The sequence below is a fragment of the Muscardinus avellanarius genome, assembly GCF_963383645.1.
Source record: "Muscardinus avellanarius genome assembly, chromosome: 11".
Classification (NCBI taxonomy): Eukaryota; Metazoa; Chordata; class Mammalia; order Rodentia; family Gliridae; genus Muscardinus; species Muscardinus avellanarius.
In genome coordinates, this window is record NC_137797.1 from 101,525,386 (window position 1) to 101,543,745 (window position 18,360).

The 18,360-nt window shown below is 41.3% G+C and overlaps 1 protein-coding gene across 1 annotated transcript in view; it reads right to left on the minus strand.

The window, feature by feature from the left end:
• The window catches only part of LOC308269644 (pregnancy zone protein-like), a gene marked incomplete at both ends in the record, with an annotated part of 43,405 nt that extends 25,758 nt beyond the window's left edge, over nucleotides 1-17,647 (minus strand). Inside the window, 13 exons of the mRNA XM_080705009.1 lie at nucleotides 407-470; nucleotides 2,016-2,243; nucleotides 2,828-2,989; nucleotides 4,516-4,625; nucleotides 6,543-6,657; nucleotides 8,875-8,998; nucleotides 10,509-10,593; nucleotides 12,124-12,292; nucleotides 12,753-12,773; nucleotides 13,604-13,656; nucleotides 13,801-13,954; nucleotides 14,925-15,108; nucleotides 17,565-17,647. Coding sequence (XP_080561135.1) covers nucleotides 407-470; nucleotides 2,016-2,243; nucleotides 2,828-2,989; nucleotides 4,516-4,625; nucleotides 6,543-6,657; nucleotides 8,875-8,998; nucleotides 10,509-10,593; nucleotides 12,124-12,292; nucleotides 12,753-12,773; nucleotides 13,604-13,656; nucleotides 13,801-13,954; nucleotides 14,925-15,108; nucleotides 17,565-17,647 — 1,552 coding nt within the window. The remainder of the gene's footprint in view (nucleotides 1-406; nucleotides 471-2,015; nucleotides 2,244-2,827; nucleotides 2,990-4,515; nucleotides 4,626-6,542; nucleotides 6,658-8,874; nucleotides 8,999-10,508; nucleotides 10,594-12,123; nucleotides 12,293-12,752; nucleotides 12,774-13,603; nucleotides 13,657-13,800; nucleotides 13,955-14,924; nucleotides 15,109-17,564) is intronic.
• Nucleotides 17,648-18,360: the final 713 nt, after the last annotated feature.

The window sequence follows — 18,360 nt, forward strand, 5'->3', positions numbered from 1 at the left end:
TTTAAAAGTAAAAATTAAAAAATAGGGCTAGGGAAAAGTAGAATAGCCCTGGCTTCAATTTCCAGTGACACACACACACACACACACACACACACACACACACATACAATATATATGTGTGTGTGTATATATATATGTGTGTGTGTGTGTGTGTGTGTATATATATATGTATATATATATCTTAGAAATAAAATGCAAAACCTAGAAATTATTTATAAAAAGAAGAAAAATACTCTATGAGTTAAAAAGAAACCCAGCCTGGCACTCTGTTTCATCAGTTTCACCATCACCAGGTAACAGAAGGCGAAGGACCACTTCCTCCAATGTGAAAAGAGTATAAACTTGCTAAGCTGCTCACGATTTGGCAAAATGAGAGGGGGAAAAAATAGAATTAGAAAACACTTACTGTTTCCTTCTTCCACAGGCAGCACGTGGGACCCGGGTTTGGAGAGGCTTCCTCTCGCTTTGATCTGAAGGCAGAAGGCAAGGTATTCCTTGTTATTAGCCATCAGGGAGATGCAAATCAAAACTACACTGAGATTCCATCTAACCCCAGTCAGAATGGCAAGCATAAAGAAATCAAATAACAACAAATGCTGGTGAGGCTGTGGGGAAAGAGGAACTCTTTTACACTGTTGGTGGGAGTGCAAACTAGCTCAGCTGCTATGGAGATCGGTGTGGAGATTCCTTAAAAAACTGGGAATGGATCCACCATATGATCTGGCTATACAACTCCTGGGTATTTGTCCAAAGGGGTTGAAATCAGAGAACTACAGCGACATATGCATACCCATGTTCACAGCAGCACAATTTGTAACAGCCAAAATATGGAACCAACCTAGGTTTCCATAACAGATGAATGGATTGCAAAATTATGGGAAATACACACAATGGAATTCTACTCAGCCATAAAGAAGAACAAAATCATGTCATTCCCAAGAAGATGGAAAGACCCGGAGAACATTATGTTAAGTGAGATCAGCCAAGCACTGAAAGAGAAGGGACATATGTTTCTCTAATATGCCCAAACTAGGGAGTATTAGGGATACCAGAGGGACTCCAGACAATGGAGGGGAAATCTCACCAAAGCTAGAATGGAAGAGTAGGAGAGGAAGAAGGCTGAGGTTGATTAATGGAGGAGCTACATCCGAATATGTGTAAAAGTATGAATGTAGCCTGGTCAACCTGGACACTCATTGTTGGGAGGGGGAAAGGGAGCAGGGGGGAGAGAGGGCACCAAGCACAGACTATATGTATACCATTTTCAATATGCTCCACATATAAATAAAATAGAAAATAAATATGTTTCACATATAAATAAAATAGAAAATAAATATTACTTTCAGCCAAGTGTGGTCGCACACCTTTGTAATCCCAGCATTCGGGAAGCTGAGACCGGAGAATTGCAGTTTGTGGACAGCCTTAGCTTAGCGAGGCCCTCCGCAATTTAGTGAGACCCTGTTTCAAGATAAAGAATAAAAAACTGGGCAGAGGGTGTAGCTCATAGGTAGAATGCCCCTGGGTTCCATCCCCAGACACCCACAAAATAAATAAATCTTACTTTCAAAGCATTTGTAAAAGGGCTTCCAGGAACCCCAGTACCACCAAAAAAAAAATAAATAAATAAAAAAAAGGACTGGGGGTCTAAGTCAGAGGTAGAACACCCTTGGGTTCAGTTCCCAGTAAAACACACACACACACACACACACACACACACACACACACACACACACACACCCCTATTAAATTTTTTATTTTTTTTGGTGGTACTGGGGATGGAACCAAACCCTTCTACCTCTGGGCTATACTCCCAGACCTATTTTATATTTTTATTTGGAAACAGGGTCTCTTAAGCCAGTGAGGGGCTTCAAACCTGTGCCATCCTCCTGTCTCCGCCTCCCAAGCGCGGGGATTACAAGCGTGCGCCGCCACACCCGGCTACAACTATTACTTTAATAGGATCCCAACAATTTTGGAGTCTACACAATGAGAGATGCAGAGACTCTTATTCTTACCAAATAGTAGAAGGTGAGCTCTCTTTGATCCTTCAGGACCTGTCTGTTCAGGATGTACAGTACCCGCATCTCCTGGACTTGCCCGCAGGTTAAAGTCCCGGTGACTAGTTCAAGATGCACGTAGCTCTTGCTCAGGGAGAAGACTTGGCTTGCGGTGTGCTGAGCTTCCGTGTGAACTTCATCCAGCCACCAGTTATCAAAACAGTTGTTATTCTCTTTGTAAGTTACCTAATGTGAAAACGAATAGGCTCTTTGTGTATCTGGACTTTTTATCTACTTAATCATCTATAATCTATAATAGGACAATGCCGATCCATAAAACCACCTTCCTCGTAAGACCGTTTAAGCACTTTCTGGACCAGTTTAAGTGGATATTGTTCGTTTACAATCAGGATCAGTGACTTTCTTAATACCCTTCTGGCTACAAATTGCATGAGAACATTTGACGATTCAGTAATAGTCATTCCAAAGAAAGCAAGTCATTCCCAAATAGTGTCATTCCACACAAAGCAGGCAAAAATATAGAACTGGCAGTAGCACTGCAAAAAAATTTAGCATTTTTCAGGAAATCTCCAGATGATATGCAACATCTTCTGAGACCAGACCACGCTGTCAATGGAGTTTATCCGAGGGCTAAAATGTTCCAATGGAGAAATTTGTTTCTTTTCATTTAGATCTTGGCATTGCTTAATTTGTGTGTAATTCTCTCTCCTTTCTTTTGTTCCTAGGGTTTGCATTCTTCTTATGAGTCCTTAACTTGTGCACCCTGAGAACCTCTGTGTTTGCAGTCCTGGCCGCCCCTCTATACTCACCCGGACGGTCACCAAGGAGGAGGTGAGGTTCACAGTATCAAAGGTGACATCTGCCAGACCACGGCTGTCTGTAGTAAAACGGGAATGGTAGGTGACGCCATTCACACTGACGGTTAGGTTTTTGTTGGGGATTGGCCGATGATTCTCATCCACTAGAAGAACCTAGAAATAGGAAAGGGGTTGCTTGTTAGGAGTCCATCTCTCACTCTGTCCCACTCACCTCTTAAGCTCTGGGTCGCTCCCTATCTCTAACACATATGGGGGGGGGTCCAGAGGCAAAAACACCAAGTGCTGTGTGTGCGAATGTCTGTATCATATGAATCTCACTATGATGTATAATTACGATATACCAATAGAAGTACATTTGAGAAAAAAGGAAGCCGGACATGGTGGCTTATGCTTTTGGAATCCCAGCATTCGGGAGGCTGAGGCAGGAGGATTGTGGTTCTCAGACAGCCTCAGCTACTTAGTGATGCCCTTTGAACTCAGTGAGACTCTGTTTCAAAAGAAAGAATAAAAAATAGGGCTGGGTGTGTAGCTGAGAGATAGAATGCCCCTGGGTTCCATCCCCAGCACCACAAAAGAAAAAAAAAAAAGTAATCCAAATTTGTGTGAAACTGTTTAAAAAAGTGCCTAGAAATTTTATATCTTTTGTATAAGGGAAAATTGATAGTTTAGTAAATTGGATTCTCAAGCCTAAAATTACCAGTAGTGATATTATCTATGTTGGAGCTGAAAAAAAAAACGTTTAAAATTATCAGTAATAAAAAAATGTGAACCATGTAGATGAAAGATCATTGCTACAGTCTGGATGTTACATGTCCACCAAATGCCCAGGTGCTAAGAACTTGGTTGCCATGGTGTTGCCAAGGGGAGGTGGCAGAACTTTGGTGTGTGTGTTTGGGGGTAGCACGAGGTACCCAGGTTCCTGGAGTTGTGTCCTTGAAGAAGACTGTGGGACTCTGGTCTCTTCTTCATTCTCATTCTTTTTTTTTGTTTGTTTTGTTTTGTTTTCTGGCTATGAGAGGAGCAATTTTTTTTTTTTTTGGTCCAAAGCAATGAAACCAAACATTCATGACTGGGACTTCCAAAATGGTCAGCCAAAGGAGGCCTTCTCTCTTTATAAGTTAATTATTACAGGCATTTTGCTACAGCAACAGAAATCTAACACAATTATCTTTTTATCATTTGTCTGGGAAATGATATCACAAAATCATTACTTCTAAAGAGGCAACCAATAAGAATATATCCAAACCACACAATCCAAGTCATGATAGAGGCGTTAGGAAGCTAATAAAAATAAGCTTTGAGTTCCTTCAGTTTATAATACTGCTTTTCAATTTTATATTTTTCTACAATTTCTTATTATAAATAAATGTTTTCGAGGTGCTGGGGATCAAACCCAGGGGCATTCTACCTCCGAGCTATTCTACCCCCAACCCTATTTTTAATTTTTAATTTTGAAACAGGTTCTCATTAAGTTGTGGAGGACCTTACTAAGTAGCCGAGGCTGGTCGTGAACCTGCAATCCTCCCGTCTCAGCCTCCCAAGTACCGGGATCACAATGTGAGTCACCATGCCCAGTTTAATCTAAACATTCTTTTTATAATAAACTGATTTCTTGATTGCCAGATTTTTCTCAAAAACCTCATGCCCCCAACGATGATTATGCTGAAAAGATCTTTTACCTGCCCAGAAAAAGGGATTCCAGGTCTGTAATGTAAATCCACTTTAGTAAATTTTAGTCTGCTCAGGGTGTTCGTGACTTCACACTCTCCATAACCAGTTAACTCTATCCCTGAAAAAAGAAGAAAAGCTAAGTTGAACACTTCTACGTATTTCAAACCCACCTCCAGCTCAGCCCCACTCCATCATAACAAAATAGCATCCATATTATCTTCTTATTAGTTCCAGGTTTTCGCACACATATGCTCTGGAAGCTATTTGACAAGCAACTCAACGGTCACTTCACTTTTATATAAGCGACTGTCAGCATCCATCATCTTGAACCCTCGGTTTTGCAAGTAGCCTGTCTGCCTCTCCTGTTATTAAATCCTTGACTTCTTTATGCTCTTATTCTGTTTATCTCTCATCTCTCTGCTATCCCCTTCCACTTTCTGCATGTAATTAGAGCCTTCCTCTTCACCCTGACCTAGAAACAAGTTCACATTAGTAGCCCAAATACTTGTCCAGCAAGACCTTTCTTTTCACAACATGGCCTAATCAAAGCACCCCTAACATCTGGTCCTCTCCCACTGGATCAAGAGTCATCTGTGTCTTCTTTTTACCATTTCCTAAGATATCACCCTATCAAGGTCTAAAAGACCCCAGACTTGTCCCTTATATAGTCTTCTCGTCTCAGGGGTCATCATACATGAATCCCTAGTCATGCTTCATATATAAGGGCCACTAGCATCATTCCTTCCCAGAACTTCTGAGAAATCAGACCCTTTTATTCTCCCCCATCCTCATACCTTCTAATGGTACTACGAGCTACTGTCCAATCTTCTAATGGTGCTACGAGCTATGGTCCAATCTCCTCAATGCAGTGCTTTCTCCTGGGGTCCTCTTGGTCTCATAGCTATCCTAAACTGAGCAACAGTACTCACTCTTGGGATAGGGAGACCAGGGACATGGCTTCCGATTTCCATCTTCAGTCCCTGTTTTGCGATGGCTCTTTTTGAAAATTACTGGCTGAATGAATCAACTTCATTTTTATGCTCTAAATTGTGAGCAATTATCTTTGACACAGTCTCATCACGATGCTTTTCTTGCATTTCTTTCTCTTTCTTTTTGAGGGGGGAAAGTACTGGAGATTGAATGCAGGGGTGTTCTACTTCTGAGCTACATCCCCAACCCTATTTTATCTTTTATTTCGAAACAGGGTCACACTATGTTGCTGAGGGTCCCACTAAGTTGTTGAGGCTGGTCACAAACCTCTTGTCTCAGCCTCCTGAGTTTTGGATTTATAGGTATGTACCACCTTGTCCGGCTTTATTTACTCTTTATCTTGGTTTAACGGCCACTTCTTTTCATAAGTCCCAAATTTGGAATCTCTAGGTCATCTTTAAATAAGTTTCTAGGCCGGGCGTGGTGGCACACACTTGTAATCCCCGTGCTTGGGAGGCAGAGACAGGAGGATTGTACAGGTTTGAAGCCAGCTTTGCTGGCTTAAGAGACCCCGTTTCCAAATAAAAATATAAAAATAGGTCTGGAAGTGTAGCGTGGAGGTAGAAGGGTTTCCAGGAACTCCAGTACCACCACCACCAAATAATAATAATAATAATAATAATAATAATAATAATAATAAATAATAACCTAATGTAACACAGTTTTCATTTTAGCTTACCCACATTTTTACTTAGCTTATCTTCTTTATGTTTTCTTTGACTATTCCTAATCTTTCAAAATATAAGTCACCCTATACAAATCAGCTCAAATACTACTTTGTCCTACAAAGTTGTCTTCTGACTCAATATTAGAATTAATGGCTTATTTTCATATGGATGGGAGCCTGAGGTCTTATATTTCTTGTGGAGATTTTATGTGGTTGTGCATATGCAGGCATACACACCTTCTGTTTTTAAATGTTTAAATCCACGATGGCAGGGACCATATCATTTTTGTAAGCTGCTGAAATACAACGTATCTTAGATGGAATGGGAGGCTGATAAATATCTATTGAATTAATCAATATTCTAAAAATGATACGAACCTGTTCCTTCCTCTCTGACCGTGGCTTGAGCTTGTATGACCATGTCGTATCCTCTTTGTTTCAGCTGAAATACTTTTGTTTTTATGAGCTGTGAGACGCATCCTTTGCTGTCTGCCTGAAGAGAAAGGAAGAACATTCCTGGGTCCTCTGATTGGCTATAAAACAGTTATCAGTCTACAAAAAGGTTTTTTATTGACCACAGCAATTGATTTTACAAATGTTCCGATTCTCTTTCTGATGCGTAGCCTTTCAAAAGCCCCAGCAGGACATCAAGTGTCTATTCATCTTGAGTTATTCATCGCCATCTTTGCCTCTCCCCCATTTTCTGAAAATGGGTCCCATTTCAGCCATATTAAGCCTCAAGTTTCCACACCTGCCATTTTGTAGTTCTGTGCTTTTGCTAATATCATTTTTTCACGTGACAATTGCCTTTCGGTTCTGACCTTGACTCTGAGTTACTGCTCCTCAAAATTCAGCTCCTCCCCTAAATTCTGATTAATAATGTACACATCAAAAAGAATGTGCAGCCGGGCGTGGTGGCGCACGCTTGTAATCCCCGCGCTTGGGAGGCGGAGACGGGAGGATCGCGCTGATTCAAAGCCAGCCGTGCTGGCTTAAGAGACCCTGTTTCCAAATAAAAATTTATAAAAATAGGTCTGAGAGTGTAACCCGGAGGTAGAAGGGTTTCCAGGAACCCCAGTACCACCAAAATAAATAAGTAAATAAATAAATAAATAAATAAAAAAGAACGTGCACATTCATTAACTAGCTGAATCCTTGTGGTATCTGGTTTCTAAACTACACATACAGCCCACATCCTAATACAGATTTGCTTTTATTTTGCACTTATTTCACGAAGAGACACTGCATAATAAAACTCAGTCTTATTTAATTAATCTCTATCTAGGCATCATGGCTTATTTGAAAAAAGAAGCAAACTACCAGTTTCCTGGACTTATTAAAGATTTTGACGGCTGGATTCCTCTCATGGCTGCCTTGTTTGTCAATATTTATCTTGATGTTCAGCGCCCTGTTCTTCACTCTGGTCTCTCACTTACTTGGCCCCGTAGCCTGGATAACTTTCCTTTCTATACTTGGCAGCATCGGCTCCCACTACTACCACAACCTGGACTTTTACGTCCTCTTCCTCTAAAATCTTCTGTATACATTCCATTTTTCTTTTTTGTCTTTCATTTTAAAAAATGTTTTTGTTGGTGCATTGTAGTCATACAGCTTAATGGAGTGCAAGATGGTGGAGGCATACGTGTACTCATAACCCAATTAGCCCTTACCCAATTCCTGCCCCATTTCCTCCTCCCTCCCTCCTTCTCACGTTTGGCTTAGTGATTGACTTTGATATGTTTGTTAAAGTACATCATGAACATTAGGGAATTTCCTTCTTCTCCCCTTCCATCCCCCTCAGTGAGGTCGCCTTATTTGCTCATCTACAGTATCTCCTCCTTCATCTAGAGTTCCTCCGATGACCCATTTTCTCCCTAGCTTTCATATATTAGGGAGAGCATCTGATTTCCTATTTTTTGTGAATGACTAATCTCATTGAGCATAATGTTCTCCAGTTCCATTTTCCAATGGAAACGTCTCTATTTTCAGCTGTTTCTCTTAATTATTCTTTGTAAACCTCTTTGATGTAACTGAGACCTCCTATTCATTGTCCTTCTAGGTCTTTCTCATCTGAACCTTATTCTCATTAAATATTCTGTGTGTGTGTGTGTGTGTGTGTGTGTGTGTGTGTGTAATACTAGAATTCTAGGTTGAACCCACGGGCGTTTTACTTCTCAGCTTTCTCAGCAACACCCCCAGCCTTATTGTATTTTTTACTTTGAAACAGGATCATAACTAGGTTGCTCATGCTGGCCTCAAACCTGTGGTCTTCCTGTTTCAGCCTCCTAAGTAGTGGGATTTACAGGCATGTGGCCACCATGCTTAGCTCACTTAATATTATTCACTATGCAGTTCGTATAATATGCCTTTTGATTCTCACATTAGCCCAGTTCCTAGCACCTGACACATTTTTCTTTTATCTGTTGGACAAAAGCCAACTTTGGGTCCTTCCTTACCCTTTTGTAATTTAGATTTGGCATGCTCATTGCTGTTGGAAGAAAATTACACAATTGTCCAAATGCATTGGGGAAGTTCATGAGCCCAACCCTCAAGAGGGCTCCAAACACTTCAATTAGTCCTATTGTGTTTTCTTTACTTTATAAGCTTGCTTGATGGCTATTTCAAACATATTCTCTGTTGTCTTTACTATTATAACCCATGAGAAAAACAAGACCTTGTCTTAGTGCCCCTGGGAATGGTTTGCTCATACCTGTTGGCTGAATTCTTCACAGATGTTTTGTGAATGTCTGCCTTGGCAGGTGGGACGGTATCGGGAGTATTTCCTGCATAGATTAATAGTCACCAGGCCAGGCACAGGCTTCCCGTATGTATACCTACAATCATAAAGCCAACAAGATAGATCTAATGCAAATGTCACAGGTGCTTCTTCACCTGAGTTGAACCATCCAGGCAGCCATCCCATCCCAACTTACAGTGATTGTCTTATCTTTTATGGAATTTATGCCCTAGAAACAATTACTCTGAGAGACTTTCTCAAGCTACCAAACGAGAACTGAGGTTGAGCCTCAGTGCCCCAAGCTTCTGTTTTCCCTCCTTTAGTTTCTATAACTGCTGATAAGCTAGTAAATAGTTTACTAAATTTAAATCAGTTTTAGAATCTCTCTCTCTCTCTCTCTCTCTCTCTCTCTCTCTCTCTCTCTCTCATTTACTCTCACTTTTTTATGGTACTGGGGATTGAACCCAAAGGCATTCTATCTCTGAGCTCTACCTTCAGCCCTATTTATTTATTTATTTATTTATTTTTGTTTTGAAACAAGGTCTTGCTAGGGTGCTGAAGGTCTCGCCAAGTTGCTGAGGCTGGCCTCGAACCTGTCTCAGCCTCCCACTGGGATTACAGGCGTGCACCATTACACTTGGCAAATCTTATCTTTAGATCTGGACAAGAAAATTTAAAGCATTGAGGCCCAAAAGAGGAATGAAAATATGTTTCTCATGTTGTTTTCAAAAGCAAGAGGGAAAGTTCCTCTCCTCTTTGTGTGCTGATGATGCTCTGGTGCATTAAAAGTCAGTCAGGGAAGAAATAATCATGGTATGTAATTTTAATTTTGCCACGAATATCCAGGATTTAACGTAGAGCACATGCCTATTGCTTCCCAACTCTTTGCTGTGTCTTTTCCTAGTTTAGGAAATTTTGAGCCATAAAAAAATAGAAATAGTAAGACAGAGAATAGTCATAGTTGGATGGCTAGTTTTAGCTTACCATCATTTTGGGGATAAATGCTTCATAAGACTAGATTTGTTTCTAAATTTCAGAGCTATTTGGGGGTAATTCAAACAAGTTGTTTTTTCCATCTTCTATATGTTTTGCTCATTGCAAACAGAGAATAATAATGATCACTACCACACAGAATTAGCATAAGAATAAAATTTACTTAAAATGGTGTCTGACATATTTTATTTATTTATGTATTTATGTATTTATTTTTTTTTGTACTGGGGACTGAACCCAGAGGCATTCTACCTCCAAGCCATACCCTAAGCCCATTTTTTATTTCATATTTGGAAACAGGATCTCACTAGGTTGCTGAGAACCTTGCTAAATCATTGAGGCTGGCGGAGGACCTGCAATCCTCCTGTCTCAGCCTCCTAAGTGCTGGGATTACAAGCGTGAGCTGGGTTTGTGATCTGGACATTTTAGATGTCCAGTGGATGATTTGACCAGTTGTACAAGTGTCTCATGCTATCATCCCTGCTCTTTAGTGGGAGCGGAGGCAAGCTGGAGAGAGTTCTTCTCCTATTTCAAATATCCCAAAACCTAGCACTTGTTATTTAAAACACATTCACTCAAATAGAAAAGGGAAATGAAAAGACAATGCAACTCACAAGCCGCAGACGGATACCTCAAATTCTTCATCGAGAAAAGCGATCGTCTTGGGCATTTTCACTTGGACCTCAAATTTGGGCAAAACTGTTTTGAATAGAAGAGAGGAAGAGGTGATAGTGGGCAGGAGACCTTGTAAGTATTAGCGAAGGATTCCCTTAAGGGAATTCCTAACCGAGGACCACACAAAATGACCCTGCGCAGGGACATCAATGACAGTACTGACAGGATGCCACTCATCACCAAGGGCCGTGGTGCCGCGTTGGCTTGGGGAAGCCAGGACTCCATGCCTCGACCCCCTGAATATGGGAGCTCTCTAGGCAGAAGGAAGGCAGCGCCATTCGCCCCTGAAGATTATCAGTTAGATGTGGTGGCAGAGGGGACAAAAGGCTCCAGCGTGCCCTTGGTTTTTCCCTCTGTGCCCAGCTCTGCTTGCTAAATGGTGGCTCTACTAAGAGATCCCAGGCCACCACCGGACACTTGGCTTTGGGGTGCAGAAGTCACGGCTCTTTAGAGCTCTGCCCATCAGTTCCCCTGAATGCTCCTCTGGCAGCTGAAGATGCCAGTTTTCTCAGATTCTCTCAAAGCTCTGATGGATGCCCCCACCAACACCACTACTGCTTTAGAAATGTTGGTTCATTTTTTTTTTTTTACTGGAATTGGGGATAGAACCCAGGGACATTCTACCTTTGAGCTACACCCTCAGCCTCCCAAGTACTGGGATTAGAAGCGTGCGCCACCATGCCCAGCTCTCTGGTTAGTGATTTTCTCTCCTTAGCCAACTCCCACTGATAGATCCTTGCTTTCTAGCCTCTCCCACAGTTGGGTAAGGTATTATTCCTGTAACACCACCGTATTTTGTGATTCTTATGGCTTTTCTGGTGAGCTTTGGGAACCATGAATTATGATCAGACTCCTCAGCCACAGTAAACACAGCAGTTTGCAGTATGTGGGATTCTGTCGTAATCAGGGACTTTGGAATGTAGATTAGGCATTTCAGTGACATGAATAATTGATATTAAAGTTTTAGGTGGGAAAACAAGCAAGTCCACATTTCTAGTGAGTAATAAGACAGTTTTAATGTCTTATTTAATAATTACGGCTGATTGCTAAATCAGTTATGTTGTAGGTCAGTTGCTTACTGTACTCAGTTGAACTATTGTTTGGTTGATTATTGAATCACTATGATTTAGGAATCAGTTGATTAAAGTAATATAGGTTAGAAACCCATGAGATAATTCTCCCCAATTATAATCTTTAGTTATAAGATATGGGTAAACAGATTAGTGATAAATATAGGTGACACGACATTGGTTAACAGTTAGTGGTTGAATTGAATCAAAGGGATCCATTCAGATATCTCTGGCTTCTCATGGGCTCTGGTTTGAGTAAGTTACTAGCTTTTTTAGTATTTATATATGCTCATTTGTAAAGCAAGGACAATAATAATGGCCACCGCCTCTCAGGGCTGGTGAGTGGATTTGATGGGATGATGGATGCCAGGAGCCTAGCCAATAGCCAACTTGGTCACTTTCAACTACGCTATGATGGATCCCTGCTGGCTACCTCTTTTAATACTCCCGTGTTACAAATGCTTTTGGCATGCAGGACTCTTACCGTATTCTTTCACCTCAAAGGAATGCTCTATTTTTTTCTCTGACTCCTTCAGCAGGACGATCTTGTAGTAACCCAGAACGGGCTCCACCGACAATGGGAAGGAGAGCTGGCTGAGGCCCCCTTGCAGTTTGAAACTTTGCCACTGGAAAATTCGGTTGTGCTTGGGATTCTATAGGGAAAAAAGTATTGTGAGGTCATAGAAACAATTGAGATATATACATTTGAGCAGAGGGGCAGCTTTTTAGGGAACTTGGGTGATAAAGTTCCCTTGGGTGATAAAGGGTCAGCAAATCATCTTTAAAAGCACTAGTAGGAGGTTTTCTTGTAATTCTAGACTGAGGAAAGGACAGTAAGTTATGAGCTCTGAGATATTGCAAGTCCCATACTGATACTTTTGATAGTATACATATCCATTTTGGCCAGAAATATTTAAAGATTCATTCAATTGCATTATACCATGGAATTTTATGTTTTCATTGACATCTTATTCTCTTTTCCAAAGAATAAAGCAGGCAGGGGAAATAGTAATTGTTTGGTTTTAGTGAACTGGGGGACAGGAAGGAGAGAGAGAGTTTAAGGTAACTTATAATAAGACCTCATTCCAACTGACATTGCAATGTATTACTTACCTCAACGTAAATGACAGGAAACTGAAAAGCAAAGAAAAAAATGGTGTGAGTGTGTGATTAAGTGCAGAAAGAGAAAAATCATAACATCCCACTGATGAAAGTTTAGGGACCAGGGAAGAAACATTTTATATTTCTTACTACACTTCTTATCCAAACAAGGAAATGTCCTATGTTCAGTTCATAGCACTTTATATGTTTAATTTGAGTTACAGTTCTCTTAGCAAGTCACGACTTTTCCTTTTATGATTAACAAGCAGTTGAGGAAATCTACTATTTGAATAAACGGTCCAAACAATTAGTTTAACATGATTTTGCAAATGATGTTTGTTTTATAGATGCTATTTGTTTAAGAGAGTAATCAAATGCATTTCTTTTGTTTAATAAAGTGACTGGACTCTTTTAGAGGACTTCCACAGAACACTTAATTTGCATTAAGAAGGCAGCTGAAAGCTGGGCATGGTGGCACATGCTTATAATCCCAGTTTGGGAGGCTGAGACAGGAAGATCACACAGATTGGAAGCCAGCCTCAGCTACTTAGTGAGGCTCTCAGCAACTTAGTGAGACCCTGTTTCCAAATAAAGTATAAAATAGGTCTGGGAGGATAGCCCGGAGGTAGGAAGCCTCTGGGTTCCAGCCCCAGTACCACACACACACACACAAAAGAATGCAGTTGATAATGTATCTTGATCCTAACCCTTCATACCTTAATATTCGTCAAGCAGGAGCGCTTTTATGATATATTTTTGTAGTATGTTTAAATATCTCTTATATTAGTCTCAACTTTTCCCGAAGAAGAGGCCTTAAATTTTGGCCTACTTTTTTCAACCCCACCCACTGATCGGAGACTCACCGTTTCATCCGATGGGCGAAAATTGACATCCACGGAGACGATGCGGAATCTCACTGAAACACAGGGATTTCTCCCATGAAACCAACAGTGGGAACCCAGGGTTATAACAGCAAGCTAGAGTCCAGGGACTGCAGAATCAGGTCACGAAAACTCCTCCCTCCTCCAACCCCCTGCAAAATTGCTCTTGTTCTTTAAACCTGTTTGTCCTGGTTTGTAGATGGGTTTGTCTGTCTGCACAAACACTGGGTTTTCTACTTTTGTTACGTGGATTGGCTTCCTCTTTGTGAAGTGCTGGGTTGGCCCCTGTACCAGCACAGTGATGAACACTGGGGGGGATGTCGTCTCCGGAACCTGCAAAACAGAAGCCAGTGAACCTGCCATACCCACTTCCCGTGTCTCAACCGCCATGAGTTTTTTGTCTTTCAACTAAGTCCCTGAGAATTAGTCAGAGACAAGGCCCCGATGATAGCCCCTATTTTATAGGTGGATTCTCATTTTTGTGTAGAAGGACACCAACAATTCAGTGATTGGATAGAAGGAGAAAATACCAGTAAAGAGAACTTATTCTTCAAACCAGTCACAGCAGTGAGACAAGTGGCATCCTTTCATTTTTATGGTAAGACAGTGGTATTTAAATGATTATATTTTATTTTCCAAAGGCCAACAAGTATAGCATGTGCTATAACTTATAGTAAGCCAATGTAATTAAATATTAATACCTTAAGTGATAAGAAGTTAGGACACCAATAAATAACAATCAGCCATCTATGAGATCCTAGAAAAGTCACTTGACTTTACGATTCTCAGTTGAGCTGGGCATGGTGGTGCACACTTGTAATCCCAGTGCTTAGGAGGCTGAGAAGGGAGGATCTCAGGTTCAAGGCCAGCTTCAGCAACTTAGAGAGATCCTTGGGGATTTAGTGAGAACTTGTTTTAAAACTAAAAGGGCTGGGAGTGTCGCTCAGAGGTAGAACGCCTCTGGGTCCAACCCCCATGCCACCAAAACCAAAACAAAAGAATCTCAGTAATGGCATAGATGTTATTTACCTTAGACGTTTACTTTAAGGTCAAATGAGATCTCATAGGCACTGTTACATTTGAAATATTGCATTAGATCTGTATTGTGTGAGCATATTCGGTAGATTTTCATTCTTAGAATATTATTTGAAATTTACTTGGCACTCCTCATTTTCCCTTTGTTGTTGTTGTTGTTGTTATTATTATTATTATTATATTTTGTAACTTTTTTGGGTGAGAACAGAAGGTCTCCACAAATACACTCTTCCTACTGCTCTCCCGTGTCCCAGCAGTGGATACTAACGGTAAAAGAGCTGCAGTGGAAGGCGCTCCTTTCTGTCACCAGGTTGGAGAGGAGGTTGCTGCTCTGGGCTCCGTGCTCCAGAGTTACGTTCAGAGTCACCGTCTCATTCAGGTGCTCGAGGACGACACAGGCCTGTTTGAGAACCCCAGCGTAAAGCTGTGACGGGACCAGCACCAGGTACTGCCTAGAAGGAAAGGGCCAAAGATAAAGTGGGCTCCGAAGACATCATCATGGGGGCCGTTTCCTTAGGCTGTCTTTACTGTTGTCACAGATCAGAGGTTGGATTTCAGCAGGCCCATATTTCTCAAAGGCCAAGAGCTCAGGAACTTAGAGGTCCACAAATTAAACATTGGTGTGTTTCCTTGTGTTTCGTGAATGTCTACCCTCAGTGTATTAGAAAACCTTGGGTAATCGTCTATATATTCTGATTTCTGTTTTCTTGGGAAGATACCCAGGAGTGGTATGGTAGATCCATTCCCAATTTTCTTAGGAATCTCCACACTGGTCTATGAAGTGGCTGCGCTGATTTGCAATCCCACTGATAATAAAGAAGCATTCCCGTTTCCCCACATCCATTCCAGCATTTATGGTAGTTTGACTTCCTGATGATTGTCATTCTAATTGGGGTTAAGACATGCATACGGCTGTTCACAGCAGCACAACTCACAAGAGTCAAATATGAAACCCACTTAGGTGTCCATCAACCTTACAGAATTATGGGATGTCCACACAATGCAGTTCTGTTCAGCATAAAGAAGGACAACATTATGTCACTTGCAGGAAAAAGGACAGACCTGGGGCTGTATGTTTTCTCTTATGTGCAGAAGCTAAGAAGTAATCGGGAAACAAAAGGGACTTTAGACTATGAAGGAGAAACCCCAGTGAACAAAGGGGGGTGATCTAGGGAAGGAAGGGGAGAGGAAGGGTTAATGAAGGAAACACTTCCATGGTTACAGTGCACATACGAGAGAATACCGAAGCCGATCTCAAGATCACGTGTGGGGAAGGAGGGAAGAGGGGGCCCTGGGGGGAGAGCTCCCCAACTGCTGTGTGCCTGAATGCCACTACCTCGATTTTATACATTATGGTGTGAGACTGTCAGACTATAAAGCAACAATAAAATATATATATATGAAAGAAAACCACCTTGGGTAAGCGATCCATGAATTATTAAGGTTCTGGATAGGAATCCCAAACCTACAAAGCCTGAGCTACTCCAGGAGTCCCCATTAAAAGCATTAAGAACCTGTCCACTTGCGGTCTCAGGTTTCATATGGCTGCCTTGACTTTCTGTCCTCAGAAATACTAGAAACGCAACACTAGAAAAATGACATTTACTGAATTGGGAGACCACAGTGCTTTTCACGTCAGCTGAAGAAGCAGTCTTGGTTCTTTTCTCTCTCTCATTCTCTGGGGATGGAAGTCAAGCCAAGCAAAGCTGGGATAGTCACCAGCGCCCTTACCAGAGCTCCCAGCAGAAAACCCCTCTCACTCGCTGCATGCCTTCCACTGACGGTCACTCAAACACGCTGCATTTTTGTGATACGATATGTTTTCACACACCCCTCTCTTTTTTTTCTGAGTGTCTTTGTCTGTCCAGAGAGCTTTGACTTGCTTTAGAAGACTCAAGTGCAACTTTCTCTATACAGAACTTGGCGGCGTCCCTTCTCTTACAGCGGGTCCCGTGAAGGGTTAGGGGATCTTTGTGGCTCTTCTCACAGAAGCCTGTGATGCTTGCTTCTGTTTGGGGGCTATCTTGCATTTTCTGTGCAACATCTCTCTCCTTTCTATTATGTGAGATACTGAGGGAAAAGGTCTGGGTTTTGTTAACCTAATGCCAGAACCTAACTTTTGCTGAAGGGTCCAGCGAACTGATGCCTAAGGCCTGGCTTGCCTGGTCCTGGCTTGTCTGTAGATCCTCTGTCTGTCCTGGTGCTCCTTGACGTGGGGGAAACACAGACACAGAGTCACATGACAATGGCTAGACACTCCTACCCACTTAATAAACCAATAGAAATTCATCTTTTTTTTGGGGGGGGGTAGAAATTCTATATTCTTATTTGGTGAGTGTTTGACAAATGCCACGGCCCTGCATCTCTAGATTTTCTAGAATCCAAGGATGTCTCCTTCCACATAAGCAATAACAGTTTATGGAGCTTCCTAAGTACCACAGACAACAGCTCATTGCATAGGAAATCAGAAGATAGAGATCAAGCTGGGCGTGGTGGCGCACGCTTGTAATCCCAGTACTTGGGAGGCTGATACAGGAGGATCGCGCCAGGTCAAAGACAGCCTCAGCTAGGGAGGCTCTCTGCAACTTAGTGAGACTCTGTTTCCAAATAAAACATAAAATAGATTGGGGAGTGTAGCCTGGAGGTAGAAGGCCCCTGGGTTCCATCCCTAGTAACACACACGAAGAAGAAGAAGGAGGAGGAGGAGGAGGAGGAGGAGGAGGAGGAGGAGGAGGAGGAGGAGGAGGAGGAGGAGGAGGAGGAGAAGAAGAAGAAGAAGAAGAAGAAGAAGAAGAAGAAGAAGAAGAAGAAGAAGAAAGAAAATGAAGAAAAAAAAAGAAAGATCAAGAAGAAGATCATGCCATGGGTAAGAAGGAGAGCAATAGAAATTTCTGGAACTGTTTCTTACGGTTTTGCAGAAGCAGAAACATCTCCGGGAAGGAGCAGAAAAAGTAGAATCAAGACTGGCTTGGGCAGCTGACTTCTTCTCATGGTGTAGGAGGAACAGAAAATATTGGGAGCCTCAGCCCCAGATCCCTTGAACTATGATCAGGTTCCAGATCCTCTGGTTTTTATTTTACCCGATGGGCAGTGAAGGTAAACTCCGCATCACTTATTTTTGTAACATATTAACTACTTCAGAATAAAAAAAAAAAATCAACTCCAGATGACTGACAGGAACATCAATGTTTTTCATGGACTTTTTTCTTTTTAGATTTTCCAAATGTTTGAATGATAGTATTTGAGTTACTACTACCTCAGGTTATTAATCAATACTTTAAGTGTTTTTGCGGAAAATGAAATAAGTTACAGGGTTGGATAAAATAAGTCAATATTGTTGACTTTTTAAGAAAATGGCAATGGATGTAAATCTATAGCCCAAATCTTTTCTTGGTAATCTAGAGAGCATCATATTTTATCACCCAAGATTCATATTAAATGGCTTTTTTTTAAAAATAAGAAAATTTCCTTTTATCCTAGAATTTTAAAGAAAATGAATTTAGAGGAAATCCTTCTGCTACTTAAAAGTTTAACTTTTACACAATACAGCTAACTTGACATTTGTTTATTATAAAGAAATGACAGGAGATAGTTAGGGTGATGCATGCCTGTAATATAAATATTTGGAAGGCTGGGACAGGAGGATTGCAGGTTGGAGGCCAGTCTCAGTAACTTAGTGAGACCCTGTTTCAAAATTAAAAGAT